Genomic DNA, 23,243 nt, shown 5'->3' on the forward strand with positions numbered 1-23,243 from the left:
CCACGACAACACAACGTGAAGCAGAAATGGAGCAATCGGTTGGTTCACTGCAGGAACAAGCATTAAAAAGGAAAGAAAGACTTAAAGCTTTGAGAGGTCGACAACTTCAAGTGAGTATCAAGTGGTCCTCTGTAGCTCAGCTGGTAGAGCACGGCGCTTGTAACGCCAAGGTAGTGGGTTCGATCCCCGGGACCACCCATACACAAAAATTTATGCACGCACGACTGTAAGTCGCTTTGGATAAAAGCGTCTGCTAAATGGCATATTATTATTATTATTAACCAAAAATAACATTGTGTCTGTGTTGTAAACAGTACAAAAATAGAGTTAGCAAGCTAGCTACCAGCAGTTTGAGTTAGCTAACTACGTTAGCTGATGGAAAGAACAGGAGCTCATTACACACAGCATTGCGCTTGACATTCGTTTGAAATTTACATAGCTAGCTAACTGTGCACAACGGATTAACTGGAATCTCAAATCACAGATTCTACATGGCTAGCTAGCTAACGTTAGCTAATTAGCAAGCTAGCTAACTAGCTGTCTGTATTTAGCTTGCTATGCTAGGTAGCTAGTTGTGAACTGGTGGTGAAATTAGCTAGCTAGCAATGTTGGGATAATTTACTCAAACATGTTAGTTCATTAATCAACTGTTGATATAGCTGAGAACACTCAACTCTGTTCTCTTATATCGAGGCAGAGTTGAGTTTTGATAACGTCGCAGGATTTGCTTTCAACAACCTGTCTAAATGACTATAGCCCCGTAGTACGCACATCTGTCCCCTGTAGCTCAGTTGGTAGAGCAAGGCGCTTGCAACGCTAGGGTTGTGGGTTCGTTTCCCACGAGGGGGGCAGTATGAAAATGTATGCAATCACTAACTGTAAGTCGCTCTGGATAAGAGCGTCTGCTAAATGACTAAAATGTAAATCTGTAGCCATGATAAGTTTTGAAAGGCTGGTCATGGTTCACATCAACACCATCATCCCAGACACCCTGGACCCACTCCAATTCGCATACCGCCCTAACAGATCCACAGATGAACGCTGAGCTGTGACATTAGTCAATGAACAACATTCTCACATGAACAGATTGCGTCAACACCATAGTGCCCTCCAAGTTCATCACTAAGCTAAGGACCCTGGAACTGAACAACTCCGACTGCAACTGGATCCTGGACTTCCTGACGGGCCTCCCCAGGTGGTGAGTGTAGGCAACAACACATCCGCCACGCTGACCCTCAACTCGGGGGCTCCTCAGGGGTTCGTGCTTAGTCCCCTCCTGTACTCCCTGTTCACCCACAACTGCGTGGCTGCACACGACTCCCAACACCATCATTAAGTTTGCTGATGACACGACAGTGGTAGGCCTGATCACTGACGACGATGAGACAGCCTATAGGGAGCAGTGTGGTGCCAGGACAACAACCGCTCCCTCAATGTCAGCAAGACAAATTAGCTGATCGTGGACTACAGGAAACTGAAGGGCCGAGTACACCCCCATTCACATCGACGGGGCTGTAGTGAAGCGGGTCGAGAGCTTCAAGTTACTCGGTGTCCACATCTCTAAGAGCTACAGAGGGTAGTGCGTATGGCCCATTACATCATTGGAGCCGAGCTTCCTGCCATCCAGGACCTCTATACCAGGCGGTGTCAGAGGAAGCCCCTAAAAATTGTAGAAGACTCCAGCCACCCAAGTCATAGACTGTTATCTGCTACTGCACGGAACCAACAAATCAAATCAAATTTTATTGGTCACACACATATTTAGCAGATGTTATTGCGGGTGTAGCCAAATGCTTGTGTTCTTAGCTCCAACAGTGCAGTAGTATCTAACAATTCACAACAATACACAAATCTAAAAGTAAAAGAATGGAATTAAGATATATATAAATGTTAGGACGAGCAATGTCGGAGTGGCATTTACCAAAATACAGTAGAATAGAATACAGTATATACATATGAGATGAGTAAAGCAGTGTGTAAACATTATTAAAGTGACTAGTGTTCCATTGTTAAAGTGGCCAGTGATTCCATGTCTATGTATATAGGGTAGCAGCCTCTAAGGTGCAGGGTTGAGTAACCGGGTGGTAGCCGGCTAGTGATGGCTATTTAACAGTCTGATGGCCTTGAGATAGAAGCAGTTTTTCAGTCTCTTGGTGACCTCGCATTCTGGATGATAGCGGGTCAACAGGCCGTGGCTTGGGTGGTTGATGTCCTTGATGATCTTTTTGGCCTTCCTGTGACATCGGGTGCTGTAGGTGTCCTGGAGGGCAGGCAGTGTGCCCCCAGTGATGCGTTGGGCAGACTGCACCACCCTCTGGAGAGCCCTGCTGTTGCGGGCGGTGCAGTTGCCGTACCAGGCGGTGATACAGCCCGACAGGATTCTCTCAATTGTGAATCTGTAAAAGTTTCTGAGAGTCTTGGGGGGCCAAGCCGAATTTCTTCAGCCTCCTGAGGTTGAAGAGGCGCTGTTGCGCCTTCTTCACCACACTGTCTTGTGTGGGTGGACCATTTCAGATTGTCAGTGACGTGTACGCCGAGGAACTTGAAGCTTTCCACCTTCTCCACTGCGGTCCCGTTGATGTGGATAGGGGCATGCTCCCTCTGCTATTTCCTGAAGTCCACGATCAGCTCCTTCATTTTGTTGACGTTGAGGGAGAGGTTATTTTCCTGGCACCACTCTGCCAGGGCCCTCACCTCCTCCCAGTAGGCTGTCTCGTCATTGTTGGTAATCAGGCCTACTACTGTTGTGTCGTCTGCAAACTTGATGATTGAGTTGGAGGCGTGGCGTGGCCACGTAGTCATGGATGAACAGGGAGTACAGGAGGGGGCTGAGCATACACCCTTGTGGGGCCCTTGTGTTGAGGATCAGCGAAGTGGAGGTGTTTCCTACCTTCACCACCTGGGGGCGGCCCGTCAGGAATTCCAGGACCCAGTTGCACAGGGCGGGGTTCAGACCCAGGGCCCCGAGCTTAATGATGAGCTTGGAGGGTACTATTGTGTTGAAGGCTGAGCTATAGTCAATGAACAGCATTCTGACTTAGGTATTCCTCTTGTCCAGATGGGATAGGGCAGTGTGCAGTGCGTTGGCGATTGCATCATCTGTAGATCTATTGGAGCAGTAAGCAAATTGAAGTGGGTCTAGCGTGTTAGATAAGGTAGAGGTGATATGATCCTTAACTAGCTTCTCAAAGCACTTCATGATGACGGAAGTGAGTGCTGTGGGGCGATAGTCATTTAGTTCAGTTACCTTTGCTTTCTTGGGTACAGGAACAATGGTGGCCATCTTGAAGCATGTGGGAACAGCACACTGGGAAAGGGAGATATTGAATATGTCCGTAAACAACAGGACCCTGAACAGCTTCTACCCCCAAGCCATAAAACTGCTAAATAGTTAGTCTGGGTAGCTATTTAGTTAAATATTTAACTATCTCCATTGACCCTTTTTGCACTAACTTTTTTGACTCATCGCATACACTGCTGCTACTGTTTATCTGTCACTTTATTCCTAGTTATATGTACATATCTACCTCAATTACCTTGTACCACTGAAAATCGACTCGGTACTGGAACCTTGTGTGTGTATATAGCCAAGTTATTGCTACTCATTGTGTATTTATAATTGTTAACTAATTGAATAACTTTTCTGTCATTTCTCTTTTCATACATTGTTGGGAAGGGCCTGTGAGTAAGAATGTCACTGTTAGTCCACACCTGTTGTTTACCAAGCATGTGACAAATAAAATTTGATTTGACAACATTTAGCCACCATCAGTCAATTCTTGTAAAAGTGTCAATGCTGAAAACACTTACATGTACCTATGTTTAGGGTAGGGACATCCCGATGATTCCGGATAGCACGGACCCAATTGAATCTCAGTTTACATAGTACGAGGAAAAGTCAGTAGTTGTATTCACTAAAAGTTTTTATTAAAGGTATGAATTTCAGCACCCTGCGGAAGGACTGCAGTTGGACAGGACTAACATAGGTACAGGTAAGCGTTTTCAGAATTGACATTTTTACAATAATTGACTGATGGTTACTCAATGTTGTTGCTAGCAAATCCCGCAAAAAGTTATCAAAACTCAACTCTGCCTCGATATAAGAGAACAGAGTTGAGCGTTCCTCAGCTGCTGTTGATATGGTCCCAAACAATTGTGCATGTCAGGAGTAATTCAAGTTTTCAAGATGGAGCACTTAGGTAGTGAAAAAACTTGAGGTGTGATGATCCGTTTTGTATCCTACGATGCATTTTATGTCATCACACTTTTTTGCTTTGTAATTTAGCTAGCTAGCTGGCAGATGCTTTGTTCACTATGGCCCCTGTACATTTGGGCTGATCATATGGTCCATTAAAAGTCTCTCCCACTCACAAAAGATAGCTAGTCATCATGGGTCCTCAACTTATAGCTACAGTGGGGAGAACAAGTATTTGATACACTGCCGATTTTGCAGGTTTTCCTACTTACAAAGCATGTAGAGGTCTGTAATCCAGAAAATCACATTGTATGATTTTTAAGTAATTAATTTGCATTTTATGACATAAGTATTTGATACCTCAGAAAAGCAGAACTTAATATTTGGTACAGAAACCTTTGCAATTACAGAGATCATACGTTTCCTGTAGGTCTTGACCAGGTTTGCACACACTGCAGAAGGGATTTTGGCCCACTCCTCCATACAGACCTTCTCCAGATCCTTCAGGTTTCGGGGCTGTCGCTGGGCAAAACGGACTTTCAGCTCCCTCCAAAGATTTTCTATTGGGTTCAGGTCTGGAGACTGGCTAGGCCACTCCAGGACCTTGAGATGCTTCTTACGGAGCCACTCCTTAGTTGCCCTGGCTGTGTGTTTCGGGTCGTTGTCATGCTGGAAGACCCAGCCACGACCCATCTTCAATGCTCTTACTGAGGGAAGGAGGTTGTTGGCCAAGATCTCGCGATACATGGCCCCATCCATCCTCCCCTCAATACGGTGCAGTCGTCCTGTCCCCTTTGCAGAAAAGCATCCCCAAAGAATGATGTTTCCACCTCCATGCTTCATGGTTGGGATGGTGTTCTTGGGGTTGTACTCATCCTTCTTCTTCCTCCAAACACGGCGAGTGGAGTTTAGACCAAAAAGCTCTATTTTTGTCTCATCAGACCACATGACCTTCTCCCATTCCTCCTCTGGATCATCCAGATGGTCATTGGCAAACTTCAGACGGGCCTGGACATGCGCTGGCTTGAGCAGGGGGACCTTGCGTGCGCTGCAGGATTTTAATCCATGACGGCGTAGTATGTTACTAATGGTTTTCTTTGAGACTGTGGTCCCAGCTCTCTTCAGGTCATTGACCAGGTCCTGCCGTGTAGTTCTGGGCTGATCCCTCACCTTCCTCATGTTCATTGATGCCCCACAAGGTGAGATCTTGCATGGAGCCCCAGACCGAGGGTGATTGACCGTCATCTTGAACTTCTTCCATTTTCTAATAATTGCGCCAGCAGTTGTTGCCTTCTCACCAAGCTGCTTGCCTATTGTCCTGTAGCCCATCCCAGCCTTGTGCAGGTCTACAATTGTATCCCTGATGTCCTTACACAGCTCTCTGGTCGTGGCCATTGTGGAGAGGTTGGAGTCTGTTTGATTGAGTGTGTGGACAGGTGCAGTTAATACAGGTAATGAGTGGAGAACAGGAGGGCTTCTTAAAGGTTTGTGAGAGACGGAATTCTTACTGGTTGGTAGGTGATCAAATACTTATGCCATGCAATAAAATGCAAATTAATTACTTAAAAATCATACAATGTGATTTTCTGGATTTTTGTTTTAGATTCCGTCTCTCACAGTTGAAGTGTACCTATGATAAAAAATGAGTATGACAGACCTCTACATGCTTTGTAAGTAGGAAACACTGCCGATTTTGCAGGTTATCAAATACTTGTTCTCCCCACTGTACGTGATACATGCCACCAGTGTTTCCCTACTAGGGACAGGCCCCTCGCCTAGCTCTATGGCCCCTGCCTAAAAGAGTTTGGCTTTTATCAGTTACACACACACACACACTGTATGTAGCCTAGAAGTGTGAGTTCTGTGTACACACACTGTTATGTAGTCTACCAGTGTGACTGAGTACGACCAACACAACCAATGTCCACTTTACAGCTTCCCCCTTGAGCCTCAGTCCTGTTGTTTACATTGGTATTTTGTTCTACTGCTGCAAACGTCCTCCTACCTCCAAATTACACTACGTGTGTTGTTTGTTTCAAGGGCAAGCAAGCCACCGTTTTGGCCATTAGACTTGGTCTCCGTCCCAAATGGCACCCTGGGCTCTGTTGAATAGGGTGCCATTTGCGACACACTCTGGGTATTTCCTTCAGTGTGTTTGGCTAAGCCAGCCAGTGTCAGCCCCGTTGAAGGGGAACGCTAGAGGGCTTGGCCCAGCAGCTAGGCTGTTCTTGATGAACGGCTGTTGACATTCCTTCAGCATGTGATTGTTGTACTGTACTGGAGAATGAGTTGGTTTGATTGTTCCAGCTGGTGGACAGGAAGCCTCTCCAGGAAAACACAGGACTGGGAGGAGTCCTACTAGGACTCGTTGTTATGCTGTCTGACTCGGGTCACGGACAATAACATTCTGATATTTTCTCCCAAAAAAATTCTCATCACTTTTTCTGTGAATGTTTATGGGGACATGTTTTCGTACAGGGAACCACTCCTCTGTCTTGTGGCCTGGTTAGTTTGACCAACTCCATCAAAGTGGGCATGACAGTTAGGCTATATTGATTTTTCTGACCAACTCCTATGTTTTTCAAGGATCTCATTGTTTGTATTTGATGGCCCTCAAACCAATGCTACTCAAGCCCATAATGTAAATGTTGCTATTTGAATCAGAAATGGGCCTACCTCAGAAAGGTAATGAATCATGTTAGTGTACTGGAGAGATGGAAGTGGGTGGGTGTCAGTCTTGAAGAAAGACGTGATCCTTCTTGCTTACTGTCTGTAGTGGGGGCAGGGGAGTAGTGACTCAAACATTATAACAAAATCAATGGGGGCACCATGCCATTTTGGGAATTGTATCTTCTCCCTGACTGTCTAGTTTTTATTTTTGGTGATTTGTTAGTTATCAAAGATGATCTTATTTAAAAATGTATTGCTCCATTATCTTTTCTGCATACTTTATATATTTTGCAGTGTTTGTCACCTTTTAATAACCCAGTGTTTGTCACCTTTTAATAGCTCAGTGTTTGTCACCTTTTAATAGCTCAGTGTTTGTCACCTTTTAATAACCCAGTGTTTGTCACCTTTTAATAACCCAGTGTTTGTCACCTTTTAATAGCTCAGTGTTTGTCACCTTTTAATAACCCAGTGTTTGTCACCTTTTAATAACCCAGTGTTTGTCACCTTTAATAACCCTGTGTTTGTCACCTGACAGGTGAGAGATGGAGAGGACGGGGAGCCAGACAGGAAGAAGGAGCGGGCTGAGGAGGAAGCTGAAGAGGAGCGACACAGGTTAGTTTCCGCTAGGTCCTATTCATTAGTACAGAAAACAAAAACAAGCATTTCATATTGGATAAGTTCTGGTAGCCCTCAGGTAGTTTGTCAGTTTTTTTCCCCGATGGGTGCCTATACAGTGAGGGGAAAAAAGTATTTGATCCCCTGCTGATTTTGCACGTTTGCCCACTGACAAAGACATGATCAGTCTATAATTTGAATGGTAGGTTTATTTGAACAGTGAGAGACAGAATAACAACAACAACAAATCCAGAAAAACGTATGTCAAAAATGTTATAAATTGATTTGCAATTTAATGAGGGAAATAAGTATTTGACCCCTCTGCAAAACATTACTTAGTACTTGGTGGAAAAACCCTTGTTGGCAATCACAGAGGTCAGACGTTTCTTGTAGTTGGCCACCAGGTTTGCACACACCTCAGGAGGGATTTTGTCCCACTCCTCTTTGCAGATCTTCTCCAAGTCATTAAGGTTTCGAGGCTGACATTTGGCAACTCGAACCTTCAGCTCCCTCCACAGATTTCCTATGGGATTAAGGTCTGGAGACTGGCTAGGCTACTCCAGGACCTTAATGTGCTTCTTCTTGAGGCACTCCTTTGTTGCCTTGGCCGTGTGTTTTGGGTCATTGTCATGCTGGAATACCCACCCATGACCCATTTTCAATGCCCTGGCTGAGTGAAGGAGGTTCTCACCCAAGATTTGACGGTACATGGCCCCGTCCATCGTCCCTTTGATGCAGTGAAGTTGTCCTGTCCCCTTAGCAGAAAAACACCCCCAAAGCATGTTTCCACCTCAATGTTTGACGGTGGGGATGGTGTTCTTGGGGTCATAGGCAGCATTCCTCCTCCTCCAAACACGGCGAGTTGAGTTGATGCCAAAGAGCTCGATTTTGGTCTCATCTGACCACAACACTTTCACCCAGTTCTCCTCTGAATCATTCAGATGTTCATTGGCAAACTTCAGACGGCCCTGTATATGTGCTTTCTTGAGCAGGGGGACCTTGCGGGCGCTGCAGGATTTCAGTCCTTCACGGCGTAGTGTGTTACCAATTGTTTTCTTGGTGACTATGGTCCCAGCTGCCTTGAGATCATTGACAAGATCCTCCCGTGTAGTTCTGGGCTGATTCCTCACCGTTCTCATGATCATTGCAACTCCACAAGGTGAGATCTTGCATGGAGCCCCAGGCCGAGGGAGATTGACAGTTATTTTGTGTTTCTTCCATTTGCGAATAATCGCACCAACTGTTGTCACCTTCTCACCAAGCTGCTTGGCGATGGTCTTGTAGCCCATTCCAGCCTTGTGTAGGTCTACAATCTTGTCCCTGACATCCTTGGAGAGCTCTTTGGTCTTGGCCATGGTGGAGAGTTTGGAATCTGATTGATTGATTGCTTCTGTGGACAGGTGTCTTTTATACAGGTAACAAACTGAGATCAGGAGCACTCCCTTTAAGAGTGTGCTCCTAATCTCAGCTCGTTACCTGTATAAAAGACACCTGGGAGCCAGAAATCTTTCTGATTGAGAGGGGGTCAAATACTTATTTCCCTCATTAAAATGCTAATCAATTTCTAACATTTTTTACATGTGTTTTTATGGATTTTTTTGTTGTTATTCTGTCTCTCACTGTTCAAATAAACCTACCATTAAAATTATAGACTGATCATTTCTTTGTCAGTGGGCAAACGTACAAAATCAGCAGGGGTCTCACAATGCACCTCATCCTCCCAGTCAGGTGTCCTGTGTTCAGTGTTTACTCTGGGTTGGAGCAGGGCCCTGTGTTAAACAATAGCTGCTCCAATATCCTGCAGCTTACTGGGCTCTATATCAGCTGCAGGAACAAGAGCAGCCGTCTCTTCCTCTCCCCTCCCTCCCTCCCTCCCTCCCTCCTACAGGACAGACACTTTTTTCCATTGTTTATGTTTAATGATAGTCCAGGCAGCACTGTGCTGGCAGTACACTCACAGGCAGGCCATTGCAACATGCTGCGTTCCAAATGGCACCCTATCCCCTATTTAGTGCGCTGTTTTTGACAAGAGCCCTATGCGTGCCATGTTGGATGCAGCCTGGTGTTTTGTGGGTCAAACTCAGAATGTACTTCTGAAGAGAGTGGGGTAGTGCAGGTCGTGTTATGGATGTTTGTTACAAACACTTTGCTACTTGGGAAATGTTTTACCCCCCCTCCCCCCCATCTGTTAGTCTTCAGAGATAAATATCTTGTGACCAGCCGTGTAGTTATTAAAATTGCATGGGAGCTCAGATTGCAGAACAGCGGTATCAAAGACCAAGATCGTTGTGATGCAGCAAACGTGGTTGTCCTCAAAGTCTTCCTGTTGCTTTCATGTAGCCTGATTGATTGTGAACAGTTCGATTTTCTCCCGTTTTCTGATAACTAGGGCCAACGTGTAGGTTACTGCTACACTACTGTAGGTCCATGGAAAGTACAGCGCATTCAGAAAGTATTCAGACCCCTTGACTTTTTCCACATTTTGTTGCATTAGAGCCTTTTTCTGAAATTGATTAAATAGTTTTTTTCCCTCATCAATCTACCTACAATACCCCATAATGACAAAGCAAAAACAGGTTTGTATAAAGTTTTGCAGGTTTATTAAAATAAATAAATTGAAATATCACATTTACATGATTATTCAGACCCTTTACTCTGTATTTTGTTGAAGCACCTTTTGGCAGCGATTACAGCCTCGAGTCTTCTTGGGTATGACGCTGCAAGCTTGGCACACCTGTATTTGGGGAGTTTCTCCCATTCTTCTCTGCAGATCCTCTCAAGCTCTGTCAGGTTGGATGGGGAGAGTCGCTGCACAGCTATTTTTAGGTTGCTCCAGAGATGTTTGATTGGGTTCAAGTCTGAGCTCTGGCTGGGCCACTCAAGGACATTCAGAGACTTGTCCCGAAGCCATTCCTGCGTTGTCTTGGCTGTGTGCTTACGGTCGTTGTCCTGTTGGAAGCTGAACCTTCGCCTCAGTCTGAGGTCCTGAGTGCTCTGGAGCAGGTTGTCATCAAGGATCTCTCTGTACTTTGCTCATCTTTCCCTCGATCCTGACTAGTCTCCCAGTCCCTGCCTCTGAAAAACATCCCCACAGCCTGATGCTGCCACCACCATGCTTCACCGTAGGGATGGTGCCAGATTTCCTCCAGACGTGACGCTTGGCATTCAGGCCAAAGAGTTCAATCTTGGTTTCATCAGACCAGAGAATCTTGTTTCTCGTGGTCTGAGAGTCCTTTAGGTGCCTTTTGGCAAACTCCAAGCGGGCTGTCATGTGCCTTTTACTGAGGAGTGGCTTCCTTCTGGCCACTCTACCAAAAAGGCCTGATTGGTGGAGTGCTGCAGAGATGGTTGTCCTTCTGGAAGGTTCTCCCATCTCCACAGAGGAACTCTGGAGGTCTGTCAGAGTGAACATCGGTACCCTTCCCCCAGATCTGTGCCTCGACACAATCCTGTCTCGGAGCTCTACGGACAATTTCTTTGAGCTCATGGCTTGGTTTTTGCTCTGAAATGCACTGGCAACTGAGACCTTATATAGACGTGTGCCTTTCCAAATCATGTCCAATCAATTGAATTTGGACTCTAATCAAGTTGTAGAAACATCTCAAGGATGATCAATGAAAACAGGATGCACCTGAGCAACAATTGAGTCATACTAAAGGGTCTGAATACTTACACTACCATTCAAAAGTTTGGGGTCACTTAGAAATGTCCTTGTTTTCCATGAAAACATACATGAAATGAGTTTGAATAGGAAATATAGCAAAATGCAAATGAAATGTTGTCATTGACAAGGTTAGAAATAATGATTTTTAATAGAAATAATAATTGTGTCCTTCAAACTTTGCTTTCGTCAAATAATCCTCCATTTGCAGCAATTACAGCCTTGCAGACCTTTGGCATTCTAGTTGTCAATTTGTTGAGGTAATCTGAAGAGATTTCACCCCATGCTTCCTGAAGCACCTCCCACAAGTTGGATTGGCTTGATGGGCGCTTCTTACGTACCATACGGTCAAGCTGCTCCCACAACAGCTCAATAGGGTTGAGATCCGGTGACTGTGCTGGCCACTCCATTATAGACAGAATACCAGCAGACTGCTTCTTCCCTAAATAGTTATTGCATATATTGGAAAAGTGCTTTGGGTCATTGTCCTGTTGTAGGAGGAAATTGGCTCCAATCAAGCGCCGTCCACAGGGTATGGCATGGCATAGCAAAATGGAGTGATAGCCTTCCTTCTTCAAGATCCCTTTTACCCTGTACAAATCTCCCACTTTACCACCACCAAAGCACCCCCAGACCATCACATTGCCTCCACCATGCTTGACAGATGGCATCAAGCACTCCAGCATCTTTTCATTTGGTCTGTGTCTCACAAATGTTCTTCTTTGTGATCCGAACACCTCAAACTTCGATTTGTCTGTCCATAACACTTTTTTCCAATCTTCCTCTGTCCAGTGTTTGTGTTCATTTGCCCATCTTAATCTTTTCTATTTATTGGCCAGTCTGAGATATGGCTTTTTCTTTGCAACTCTGCCTAGAAGGTCAGCATCCCGGAGTTGCCTCTTCACTGTTGACGTTGAGACTGGTGTTTTGCGGGTACTATTAATGCCAGTTGAGGACCTGTGAGGCGTCTGTTTCTCAAACTAGACACTCTGATGTATTTGTTCTCTTGCTCAGTTGTGCACCGGGACCTCCCACTCCTCTTTCTATTCTGGTTAGAGCCAGTTTGCGCTGTTCTGTGAAGGGAGTAGTACACAGCGTTGTACGAGATCTTCAGTTTCTTGGCAATGTCTTGCATGGAATAGCCTTCATTTCTCAGAACAAGAATAGACTGATGAGTTTCAGAAGAAAGTTCTTTGTTTCTGGCCATTTTGAGCCTGTAATCGAACCCACAATTGCTGATGCTCCAGATACTCAACTACTCTCAAGAAGGACAGTTTTATTGCTTCTTTAATCAGCACAACAGTTTTCAGCTGTGCTAACATAATTGCAAAAGGGTTTTCTAATGATCAATTAGCCTTTTAAAATGATAAACTTGGATTAGCAAACACAACGTGCCATTGGAACACAGAACTGATGGTTGCTGATAATGGGCCTATGTAGATATTCCATAAAAAATCAGCCGTTTCCATCTACAATAGCCATTTACAACATTAACAATGTCTACACTGTATTTCTGATCAATTTGATGTTATTTTAATGGACAAGTAACCCCAAACTTTTGAATGGTAGTGTATGTAAATAAGGTATTTCTGTTTATTACATTTGTAAATGTTTTACCCCCTTTCCTCCCCAATTTGATGATATCCAATTGGTAGGTAGTCTTGTTTACGTTTACGTTTACGTCATTTAGCAGACGCTCTTATCCAGAGCGACTTACAAATTGGTGCATTCACCCTATAGCCAGTGGGATAACCACTTTACAATATCTTTTTTTTTTTATGTGGGGGGGGGCGGGGGGTAGAAGGATTACTTTATCCTATCCCAGGTATTCCTTAAAGAGGTGGGGTTTCAAATGTCTCCGGAAGGTGGTGAGTGACTCCGCTGTCCTGGCGTCGTGAGGGAGCTTGTTCCACCATTGGGGTGCCAGAGCAGCGAACAGTTTTGACTGGGCTGAGCGGGAGCTATGCTTCCGCAGAGGAAGGGGAGCCAGCAGGCCAGAGGTGGATGAACGCAATGCCCTCGTTTGGGTGTAGGGACTGATCAGAGCCTGAAGGTACAGAGGTGCCGATCCCCTCACAGCTCCATAGGCAAGCACCATGGTCTTGTAACAGATGCGAGCTTCAACTGGAAGCCAGTGGAGTGTGCGGAGGAGCGGGGTGACGTGAGAGAACTTGAGAAGGTTGAACACCAGACGGGCTGCGGCATTCTGGATGAGTTGTAGGGGTTTAATGGCACAGGCAGGGAGCCCAGCCAACAGCGAGTTACAGTAATCCAGACGGGAGATGACAAGTGCCTGGATTAGGACCTGTGCCGCTTCCTGTGTAAGGCAGGGTCGTACTCTCCGAATGTTGTAGAGCATGAACCTGCAGGATCGGGTCACCGCCTTGATGTTAGCGGAGAACGACAGGGTGTTGTCCAGGGTCACGCCAAGGCTCTTCGCACTCTGGGAGGAGGACACAACGGAGTTGTCAACCGTGATGGCGAGATCATGGAACGGGCAGTCCTTCCCCGGGAGGAAGAGCAGCTCCGTCTTGCCAATGTTCAGCTTGAGGGGGTGATCCGTCATCCATACTGATATGTCTGCCAGACATGCAGAGATGCGATTCGCCACCTGGTTATCAGAAGTGTCTCATCACTGCAACCCCCCTCCCCCCCATGGACTAGGGAGAGGCAAAGGTCGAGAGCCATGCGTTCTCCGAAACACGACCCTGCCAAGCAGCACTGCTTCTTGACACACTGCTCGCTTAACCCGGAAGCCAGCTACACCAACGTGTCGGAGGAAACACCATCCAGCTGGCGACTGAAGTCAGCTTGCAGGCACCCGGCCCGCCACAAGGAGTTGCTAGAGCGCAATGGGACAAGGAAATCCCGGCCGGCCAAACCCCTTCCCTAACCCGGACGACGCTGGGCCAATTGTGCACCGCCTCATGGGTCTCCCGGTCATGGCCAGCTGTGACACAGCCTGGGATCGAACCCAGGTCTGTAGTGACACCTCAAGCATTGTGATGCAGTGCCTTAGACCGCTGTGCCACTCGGGAGGCCTGTTTTCTATTTTTAATACATTTGCAAAATAATTCTAAAAACCTTTTTGTTACAGTTTGTCATTATGGGGTATTGTGTGTCTCCTCCAGCTAACCTAGCCTACATCCCAGCACTGATCCATGCTCCGATCACTGTTCACTCCCTCAGGAGGAATCCCTATTCAAAGTAATGTTCTCAGGCTGCGTCCCATATGGTATTATATTCCCTATATAGTGCACTACTTTTGACCAGGACCCTATATAGGGAATAGGGTGATTTGGGATGCATACATGTTCTCATTCTCCATACATTGAGGGTTGGGTTTTCTCCTGTCTTTGGGCTCAATCTATCTATCCTACATAGATGTCATCCAAGCTCGCTAAGAATTCCACCAAGAGGAGCCTTGATGAAAGATGACAATCTATCGTAGCATGTGGTAAACCAGCTCTCTCCTCAGCTGTTATATACTGTCCTGGAGACCGACTAACCCATTGAGCAGATGGCTCATGCTAATGGTATGTGTTCAACAGAATAAAGGGAGGCCTTATTCCCTGGACTGGTATAAAAACCTCAGGAGACAAAAGCTGTGCAGCTGTGTTTTGGTTTAGGCCTGTAGACTGCCTTCCCCTTCTTTCTCTCCGTCCTCTCTCTCTCTCTCACCCCCCTTCTTTCTCTCCGTCCTCTCTCTCTCTCTGTCACCCCCCTTCTTTCTCTCTCTCACCCCCCCTTCTTTCTCTCCGTCCTCTCTCTCTCTGTCACCCCCCCTTCTTTCTCTCCGTCCTCTCTCTCTCTGTCACCCCCCCTTCTTTCTCTCCGTCCTCTCTCTCTCTGTCACCTCCCCTTCTTTCTCTCCGTCCTCTCTCTCTCTGTCACCCCCCCTTCTTTCTCTCCGTCCTCTCTCTCTCTCTGTCACCCCCCTTCTTTCTCTCTGTCACCTCCCCTTCTTTCTCTCCGTCCTCTCTCTCACCCCCCCTTCTTTCTCTCCGTCCTCTCTCTCTGTCACCCCCCCTTCTTTCTCTCCGTCCTCTCTCTCTGTCACCCCCCCTTCTTTCTCTCCGTCCTCTCTCTCTGTCACCCCCCCTTCTTTCTCTCGTCCTCTCTCTCTCTCTCTCTCTCTCTCTCTCTCTCTCTGTCACCCCCCTTCTTTCTCTCTGTCATCTCCCCTTTTTTCTCCGTCGTCTCTCTCTGTCACCCCCCCTTCTTTCTCTCCGTCCTCTCTCTCTGTCACCCCCACTTCTTTCTCTCCGTCCTCTCTCTCTCTGTCACCCCCCCTTCTTTCTCTCGTCCTCTCTCTCTCTCTCTCTCTCTCTCTCTCTCTCTGTCACCCCCCTTCTTTCTCTCTGTCACCTCCCCTTCTTTCTCTCCGTCCTCTCTCTCTGTCACCCCCCCTTCTTTCTCTCCGTCCTCTCTCTCTGTCAACCCCCCTTCTTTCTCTCCGTCCTCTCTCTCTGTTACCCCCCCTTCTTTCTCTCCGTCCTCTCTCTCTGTCACCCCCCCCTTCTTTCTCTCGTCCTCTCTCTCTGTCACCCCCCCTTCTTTCTCTCGTCCTCTCTCTGTCACCCCCCCTTCTTTCTCTCGCTCTCTCTCTCTCTCACCCCCCCTTCTTTCTATCTGTCTCTCTCTCTCTCTGTCACCCCACCTTCTTTCTCTCGTCCTCTCTCTCTCTCTCACCCCCCCTTCTCTCTCTCTCTCTCTCTCTCTCTCTCTCTCTCTCTCTCTCTCTCTCTCTCTCTCTCTCTCGTTTGTATATCTGCCTTATAGTATAGCTTACAGTTTAAACCTCTAAATGGATATAAAGCACTAAAGCCAGTCCCTGTGTTTGTGTTGTGTAGAGAGCTGAAGCTGAGGAACTACACCCCAGAGGATGAAGAGCTGAAGGAGAGACAGGTGCCCAAGGCCAAACCTGCTTCAGGTGAGACTTCTCAGTGATGAGGAGTTATATCTAGAGAATAGCTTGGGGAAAGCACTGCTGTGGTGATGTTGAGCACATACAGTGCATTCGGAAAGTATTCAGACCCCTTGACTTTTTCCACATTTTGTTACGTTACAGCCTTATTCTAAAATGTATTTAAAAAAAATAATAATTATCATCAATCTACACACAATACCCCATAGTAAAAAAACAGAAATACCTTATTTACATAAGTATTCACACCCTTTGCTATGAGACTCGAAATTGAGCTCAGGTGCAACCTTTTTCCATTGATCATCCTTGAGATGTTTCTCCAACTTGATTGGAGTCCATCTGTGGTAAATGCAATTGATAGGACATGATTTGGAAAGGCACACACCTGTCTATATAAGGTCCCACAGTTGATAGTGCATGTCAGAGCAAAAACCAAGCCATGAGGTCAAAGGAATTGTCCGTAGACCTCCGAGACAGGATTGTGTCGAGGCACAGATCTGGGGAAGCGTACCAAAACATTTCTGCAGCATTGAAGGTCCCCAAGAACACAGTGGCCTCCATCATTGTTAAATGGAAGACGTTTGGAACCACCGAGACTCTTCCTAGAGCTGGCCGCCCGACCAAACTGAGCAATCGGGGGAGAAGGGCCTTGGTCAGGGAGGTGACCAAGAACCCAATGGTCATTCTGACAGAGCTCCAGAGTTCCTCTGTGGAGATGGGAGAACCTTCCAGAAGGACAACCATCTCTACAGCACTCCACCAATCAGGCCTTTATCGTAGAGTGGCCAGACGGAAGCCGCTCCCCATCCAACCTGACAAAGCTTGAGAGGATCTGCAGAGAAGAATGGGAGCAACTCCCCAAATACAGGTGTGCCAAGCTTGTAGCGTCATACCCAAGAAGACTCAAGGCCGTAATCGCTGCCGAAGGTGCTTCAACAAAGTACTGAGTAAAGGGTCTGAATACTTACGTAAATGTGATATTTACGTTTTTTGTTTTTTATACATTTGCAAAATGTAACCTGTTTTTGCTTGGTCGTCATTGGGTATTGTGTGTAGATTGAGGGAAATAAAACTATTTAATCAATTTTAGAATAAGGCTGTAACGTAACAAAATTTGTAAAAAGTCAAGGGGTCTGAATACTTTCTGATGCAGCTGTACATAATGCATGCTTTGTTATTCCAGTGGAAGATAAAGTGAAGGACCAGCTAGAGGCAGCTAAACCAGAGTCTGTCATTGAAGAAGTGGTAAGTAGTGATCTTGACATAGTTAAAATATCCAAAGCCCTCTGTGATAAGTCAGTAGATGGCCTACTGTTTGATTAGTGTTCATGTTAAGTTTCCACCATTTTAAATACATGTGATCATATTTCCTCCATAGGATTTGGCCAACCTAGCCCCCAGGAAACCTGACTGGTAAGACATTTTGACTAAGACGTTATACTTCATAGTATAACAAGTATAATACTTGGTTAATTTCCCTATGCCTTGTTATTGAGACAGCCTATAGGGAGGAGGTCAGAGATCTGGCCGTGTGGTGCCAGGACAACAACCTCTCCCTCAACGTGACCAAGACAAAGGAGATGATTGTGGACTACAGGAAAAAAAAGAGGACTGAGCACGCCCCCATTCTCATCGACGGGGCTGTAGTGGAACAGGTTGAGAGCTTCAAGTTCCTTGGTGTCCACATCACCAACGAACTATCATGGTCCAAACACACCAAGACAGTCGTGAAGAGGGCACGACAAAGCCTATTCCCCCTCAGGAGACTAAAAAGATTTGGCATGGGTCCTCAGATCCTCAAAAAATTCTACAGCTGCACCATCGAGAGCATCCTGACTGGTTGCATCACCGCCTGGTATGGCAACTGCTTGGCCTCTGACCGCAAGGCACTACAGAGGGTAGTGCGTACGGCCCAGTACATCACTGGGGCAAAGCTCCCTGCCATCCAGGACCTCTATACCAGGCGGTGTCAGAGGAAGGCCCTCAAAATTGTCAAAGACTCCAGCCACCCTAGTCATAGACTGTTCTCTCTGCTACCGCACGGCAAGCGGTACCGGAGTGCCAAGTCTAGGTCCAAAAGACTTCTCAACAGCTTCTACCCCCAAGCCATAAGACTCCTGAACAGCTAATCATGGCTACCCGAACTATTTGCACTGCCCCCCCACCCCATCCTTTTTACGCTGCTGCTACTCTGTTAAGTATTTATGCATAGTCACTTTAACTCTACCCACATGTACATATTACCTCAACTACCTCAACTAGCCGGTGCCCCCGCACATTGACTCTGCAACGGTACCCCCCTGTATATATAGCCTCCCTACTGTCACTTTATTTTACTGTATATATAGCCTCCCTACTGTCACTTTATTTTACTTCTGCTCTTTTTTTCTCAACACTTTTTTTGTTGTTGTTTTATTCTTACTTTTTTTGTTTAAAATACATGCACTGTTGGTTAAGGGCTGTAAGTAAGCATTTCACTGTGATGTCTGCACCTGTTGTATTCGGCGCATGTGACCAATACAATTTGATTTGATTTGATTTATTGTGGTCTAATGTCCTGTTTCTGAATGAAGGGATTTGAAGAGAGACGTGGCGAAGAAGCTGGAGAAGCTTGAGAGGAGAACCCAGAAGGCCATCGCTGAACTTATCCGTGAGTATTTGTTATTGTATTCAATACAGTGAATGTGTGCTGGGACTATATATGGCTGGTCTGAACATGTAGCTACTGACTGTATCAGACTATATATGGCTGGTCTGAACATGTAGCTACTGACTGTATCAGACTATATACAGTGGGGGAAAAAGTATTTAGTCAGCCACCAATTGTGCAAGTTCTCCCACTTAGAAAGATGAGAGAGGCCTGTAATTTTCATCATAGGTACACGTCAACTATGACAGACAAATGGAGAATTTTTTTCCAGAAAATCACATTGTAGGATTTTTAATGAATTTATTTGCAAATTATGGTGGAAAATCAGTATTTGGTCACCTACAAACAAGCAAGATTTCTGGCTCTCACAGACCTGTAACTTCTACTTTAAGAATAAAAATAAATCTCGAGCAAATTAATTTATCAAAGCCCGTTCACTTGTCTTTCACACAATCCGTTGGCCGAGCAACACTCTCTGGTTGAGATATAATTCAACAACAATACAGTCACTGGTGTGTTGCTCTGCCAACGGTCATTCTCTGTCCTCCACTCGTTACCTGTATTAATGGCACCTGTTTGAACTTGTTATCAGTATAAAAGACACCTGTCCACAACCTCAAACAGTCACACTCCAAACTCCACTATGGCCAAGACCAAAGAGCTGTCAAAGGACACCAGAAACAAAATTGTAGACCTGCACCAGGCTGGGAAGACTGAATCTGCAATAGGTAAGCAGCTTGGTTTGAAGAAATCATCTGTGGGAGCAATTATTAGGAAATGGAAGACATACAAGACCACTGATAATCTCCCTCGATCTGGGGCTCCACGCAAGATCTCACCCCGTGGGGTCAAAATGATCACAAGAACGGTGAGCAAAAATCCCAGAACCACACAGGGGGACCTAGTGAATGACCTGCAGAGAGCTGGGACCAAAGTAACAAAGTCTACCATCAGTAACACACTACGCCGCCAGGGACTCAAATCCTGCAGTGCCAGACGTGTCCCCCTGCTTAAGCCAGTACATGTCCAGGCCCGTCTGAAGTTTGCTAGAGTGTATTTGGATGATCCAGAAGAGGATTGGGAGAATGTCAGATGAAACCAAAATAGAACCTTTTGGTAAAAACTCAACTCGTCGTGTTTGGAGGACAAAGAATGCTGAGTTGCATCCAAAGAACACCATACCTACTGTGAAGCATGGGGTTGGAAACATCATGCTTTGGGGCTGTTCTTCTGCAAAGGGACCAGGACGACTGATCCGTGTAAAGGAAAGAATGAATGGGGCCATGTATCGTGAGATTTTGAATGAAAACCTCCTTCCATCAGCAAGGAAATTGAAGATTTGTGGCTGGGTCTTTCAGCATGACAATGATCCCAAACACACCGCCCGGGCAACGAAGGAGTGGCTTCGTAAGAAGCATTTCAAGGTCCTGGAGTGGCCTAGCCAGTCTCCAGATCTCAACCCCATAGAACATCTTTGGAGGGAGTTGAAAGTCTGTGTTGCCCAGCGACAGCCCCAAAACATCACTGCTCTAGAGGAGATCTGCATGGAGGAATGGGCCAAAATACCAGCAACAGTGTGTGAAAACCTTGTGAAGACTTACAGAAAACGTTTGACCTGTGTCATTGCCAACAAAGGGTATATAACAAAGTATTGAGAAACTTTTGTTATTGACCAAATACTTATTTTCCACCATAATTTGCAAATAAATTCATTAAAAATCCTACAATGTGATTTTCTGGAGAAAAAAATTCTCTCATTTTGTCTGTCATAGTTGACGTGTACCTATGATGAAAATTACAGGCCTCTCTCATCTTTTTAAGTGGGAGAACTTGCACAATTGGTGGCTGACTAAATACTATTTTCCCCCACTGTACATGTTCAGACCAGCCATATATAGTTTGAAACAGTCAGTAGCTACATGTTCAGACCAGCCATATATAGTTTGATACAGTCAGTAGCTACATATTCAGACCAACGATATTATAACCGCGATCGATAATAGACTGTACTGTGCAGCCGTCTTCATCGACCTGGCCAAGGCTTTCGACTCTGTCAACCACCGCATTCTTATTGGCAATTTAGCCTTGGTTTCTCAAATGACTGTTCACCAACTACTTCTCAGATAGAGTTCAATGTGTCAAATCGAAGGGCCTGTTGTCTGGACCTATGGCAGTCTCTATGGGGGTGCCACAGGGTTCAATTCTTGGGCCGACTCTTTTCTCCGTGTATATCAATGATGTCGCTCTTGCTGCTGGTGACTCTCAGATCCACCTCTACGCAGACGACACCATTTTGTATACATCTGGCCCTTCATTGGACACTGTGTTAACAAACCTCCAAACGAGCTTCAATGCCATACAATACTCCTTCAGTAGCCTCCAACTGCTCTTAAACACTAGTAAAACAAAATGCATGCTCTTCAATCGAACGCTGCTGGCACCCGCCCACCCGACTAGAATCACTACTCTCGGCGGGTCTGACCTAGAGTATGTGGACAACTACAAATACCTAGGTGTCTGGTTAGACTGTAAACTCTCCTTCCAGACTCACATTAAGAATCTCCAATCCAAAGTTAAATCTAGAATCGGCTTCCTATTTCGCAACAAAGCCTCCTTCACTCATGCTGCCAAACATGCCCTCGTAAAACTGACTATCCTACCGATCCTTGACTTCGGCGATGTCATTTACAAAATAGCCTCCAACACCCTACTCAGCAAATTGGATGTAGTCTATCACAGTGCCATCCGTTTTGTCTCCAAAGCCCCATACACTACCCACCACTGTGACCTGTACGCTCTTGTTGACTGGTCCTCACTACATGTTCGTCGTCAAACCCACTGGCTCCAGGCCATCTATAAATCACTGCTAGGCAAATCCCCGCCTTATCTTAGCTCATTGGTCACCATAGCAACACCCACCCGTAGTATGCGCTCCAGCAGGTATGTCTCACTGGTCATCCCCAAAGCCAACACCTCCTTTGGCCGCCATTCCTTCCAGTTCTCTGCTGCCAATGACTGGAACGAATTGCAAAAATCTCAGAAGCTGGAGACTCTTATCTCCCTCACTAACTTTAAGCATCAGTTGTCAGAGCACCAAACCGATCACTGCACCTGTACACAGCCCATCTGAAATTAGCCCGCCCAACTACCTCATCCCCATATTGTTATTTATTTTGCTCATTTGCACCCCAGTATCTCTATTTGCACATCATCTCTTGCACATCTATCATTCCAGTGTTAATACTAATTGTAATTATTTTGCAATATAGCCTATTTATTGCCTTACCTCCATAACTTGCTACATTTGCACACACTGTATATATATTTTCCGTTGTAATTTTTGACATTGTTTTTTTTGCCCCATATGTAACTCTGTGTTGTTGTTTTTATCGCACTGCTTTGCTTTATCTTGGCCAGGTCGCAGTTGTAAATGAGAACTTGTTCTCAACTGGCTTACCTGGTTAAATAAAGGTGAAATAAAATAAAAAAGGTCTGATACAGTCAGTAGCTACATGTTCAGACCAGACATATATAGTCTGATACAGTCAGTAGCTACATGTTCAGACCAGCCATATACTCTACCGTTCAAAAGTTTGGGGTCACATGTAGCTACTTACTGAATCAGACTAATTGCTCTGTGTATTCCAGAGTCCAGGGAGGCTTGACGCCACTTGATGACATCATTGATGTGATTCCTCCAGTCCTCCTGGGATCTATATTCTCAGAATAGATCTTGCTTTGGCCCACAAATTCCATCAGAAATCACCAAGGGCTAGATTCAGTCTGGAGTGGCAATCTAAAATGGTTGATTCCAGGTGTTTTTATTGTGAAATGATAAACGCAGTAGGAGCTAAAGACAATGACGTGTACGAAGTGACAACAGCTTTGACACTACAGTTATTTTGCCTCTACCTCAATATTACCTAACTGGTGCTTTGTGCAAGCCCCGTTTCTAAAGTCTAGGTTTGTGTCCAGGTGACCGTCTGAAAGGCAGTGAGGAGGAGCTGGCTGGAGCGGTGGGGGCCGTAGGGGTGACAGCAGAAGGGGACTCGGACTGACCCCTTAATCCAGAGACACACGGCAATCCTGGAGCTGACCCTACCAATGTGTCTGTTCCTGTTCTGTACAGCTGAATGTTTGTTGTGGGAATCAGAGACGGTCGGTTTCAGTAGCTGTTGAAGCTACTGGGGAGTGAATATGCCAGTTAGATATGTCACCTTAATGACTTCTGAACTCTAGTCCCAGTATGCGTCACAAATGGCACCCTAGGGTGCCATTTGGGATGCAGGCTCTGTGTGAAAGTCCGACCAGCCTGTTTCAGTGGAGTGCTAGCTAGAGGATCATTGGGGACTGTTGTATTGTATAGAGCTGCTGGAAGGATCGTCTGCTGTTCATGCATCTTTATAATGATATTTTTCCAGTAAAATGATTTGGATTTTCCCAACGTTTTTGTGACTTGTGACCTTTTCCTTTGAGTCTGTGAATATTATGTACAAGAGACAACACAGAATGAGTACCCCACATT

At 45.7% G+C, this 23,243-nt stretch overlaps 1 protein-coding gene across 2 annotated transcripts; it reads left to right on the forward strand.

The window, feature by feature from the left end:
* On the forward strand, nucleotides 1-23,162 carry LOC311139717 (coiled-coil domain-containing protein 12-like). 2 transcript variants are annotated; one of them, XM_084174639.1, is made up of 7 exons: nucleotides 1-110; nucleotides 7,401-7,477; nucleotides 15,995-16,074; nucleotides 17,252-17,313; nucleotides 17,447-17,481; nucleotides 18,642-18,718; nucleotides 22,694-23,162. In XM_084174639.1, the coding sequence occupies exons 1-7, from the start codon at nucleotides 27-29 to the stop codon at nucleotides 22,774-22,776; spliced, it is 498 nt and encodes a 165-aa protein (XP_084030765.1). In that variant the 5' UTR covers nucleotides 1-26; the 3' UTR covers nucleotides 22,777-23,162. The 2 variants fall into 2 exon arrangements, with proteins under 2 accessions (XP_084030765.1, XP_084030766.1); XM_084174640.1 differs by lacking the exon at nucleotides 22,694-23,162 and adding an exon at nucleotides 22,367-22,533.
* Nucleotides 23,163-23,243: the final 81 nt, after the last annotated feature.

This window comes from Coregonus lavaretus, assembly GCF_964263955.1.
Source record: "Coregonus lavaretus genome assembly, chromosome: 13".
Taxonomy (NCBI): Eukaryota; Metazoa; Chordata; class Actinopteri; order Salmoniformes; family Salmonidae; genus Coregonus; species Coregonus lavaretus.

What these genes read in the sequence shown, in the direction of transcription:
- LOC311139717 (XM_084174639.1), top strand. Translation starts at nt 27, where the DNA reads ATGGAGCAATCGGTTGGTTCACTGCAGGAACAAGCATTAAAAAGGAAA. An exon ending in CAAGGCCAAACCTGCTTCAG is followed by an intron (nt 16,075 to 17,251) that starts GTGAGACTTCTC and finishes TTGTTATTCCAG; the next exon opens with TGGAAGATAAAGTGAAGGAC. An exon ending in AGTCTGTCATTGAAGAAGTG is followed by an intron (nt 17,314 to 17,446) that starts GTAAGTAGTGAT and finishes TTTCCTCCATAG; the next exon opens with GATTTGGCCAACCTAGCCCC.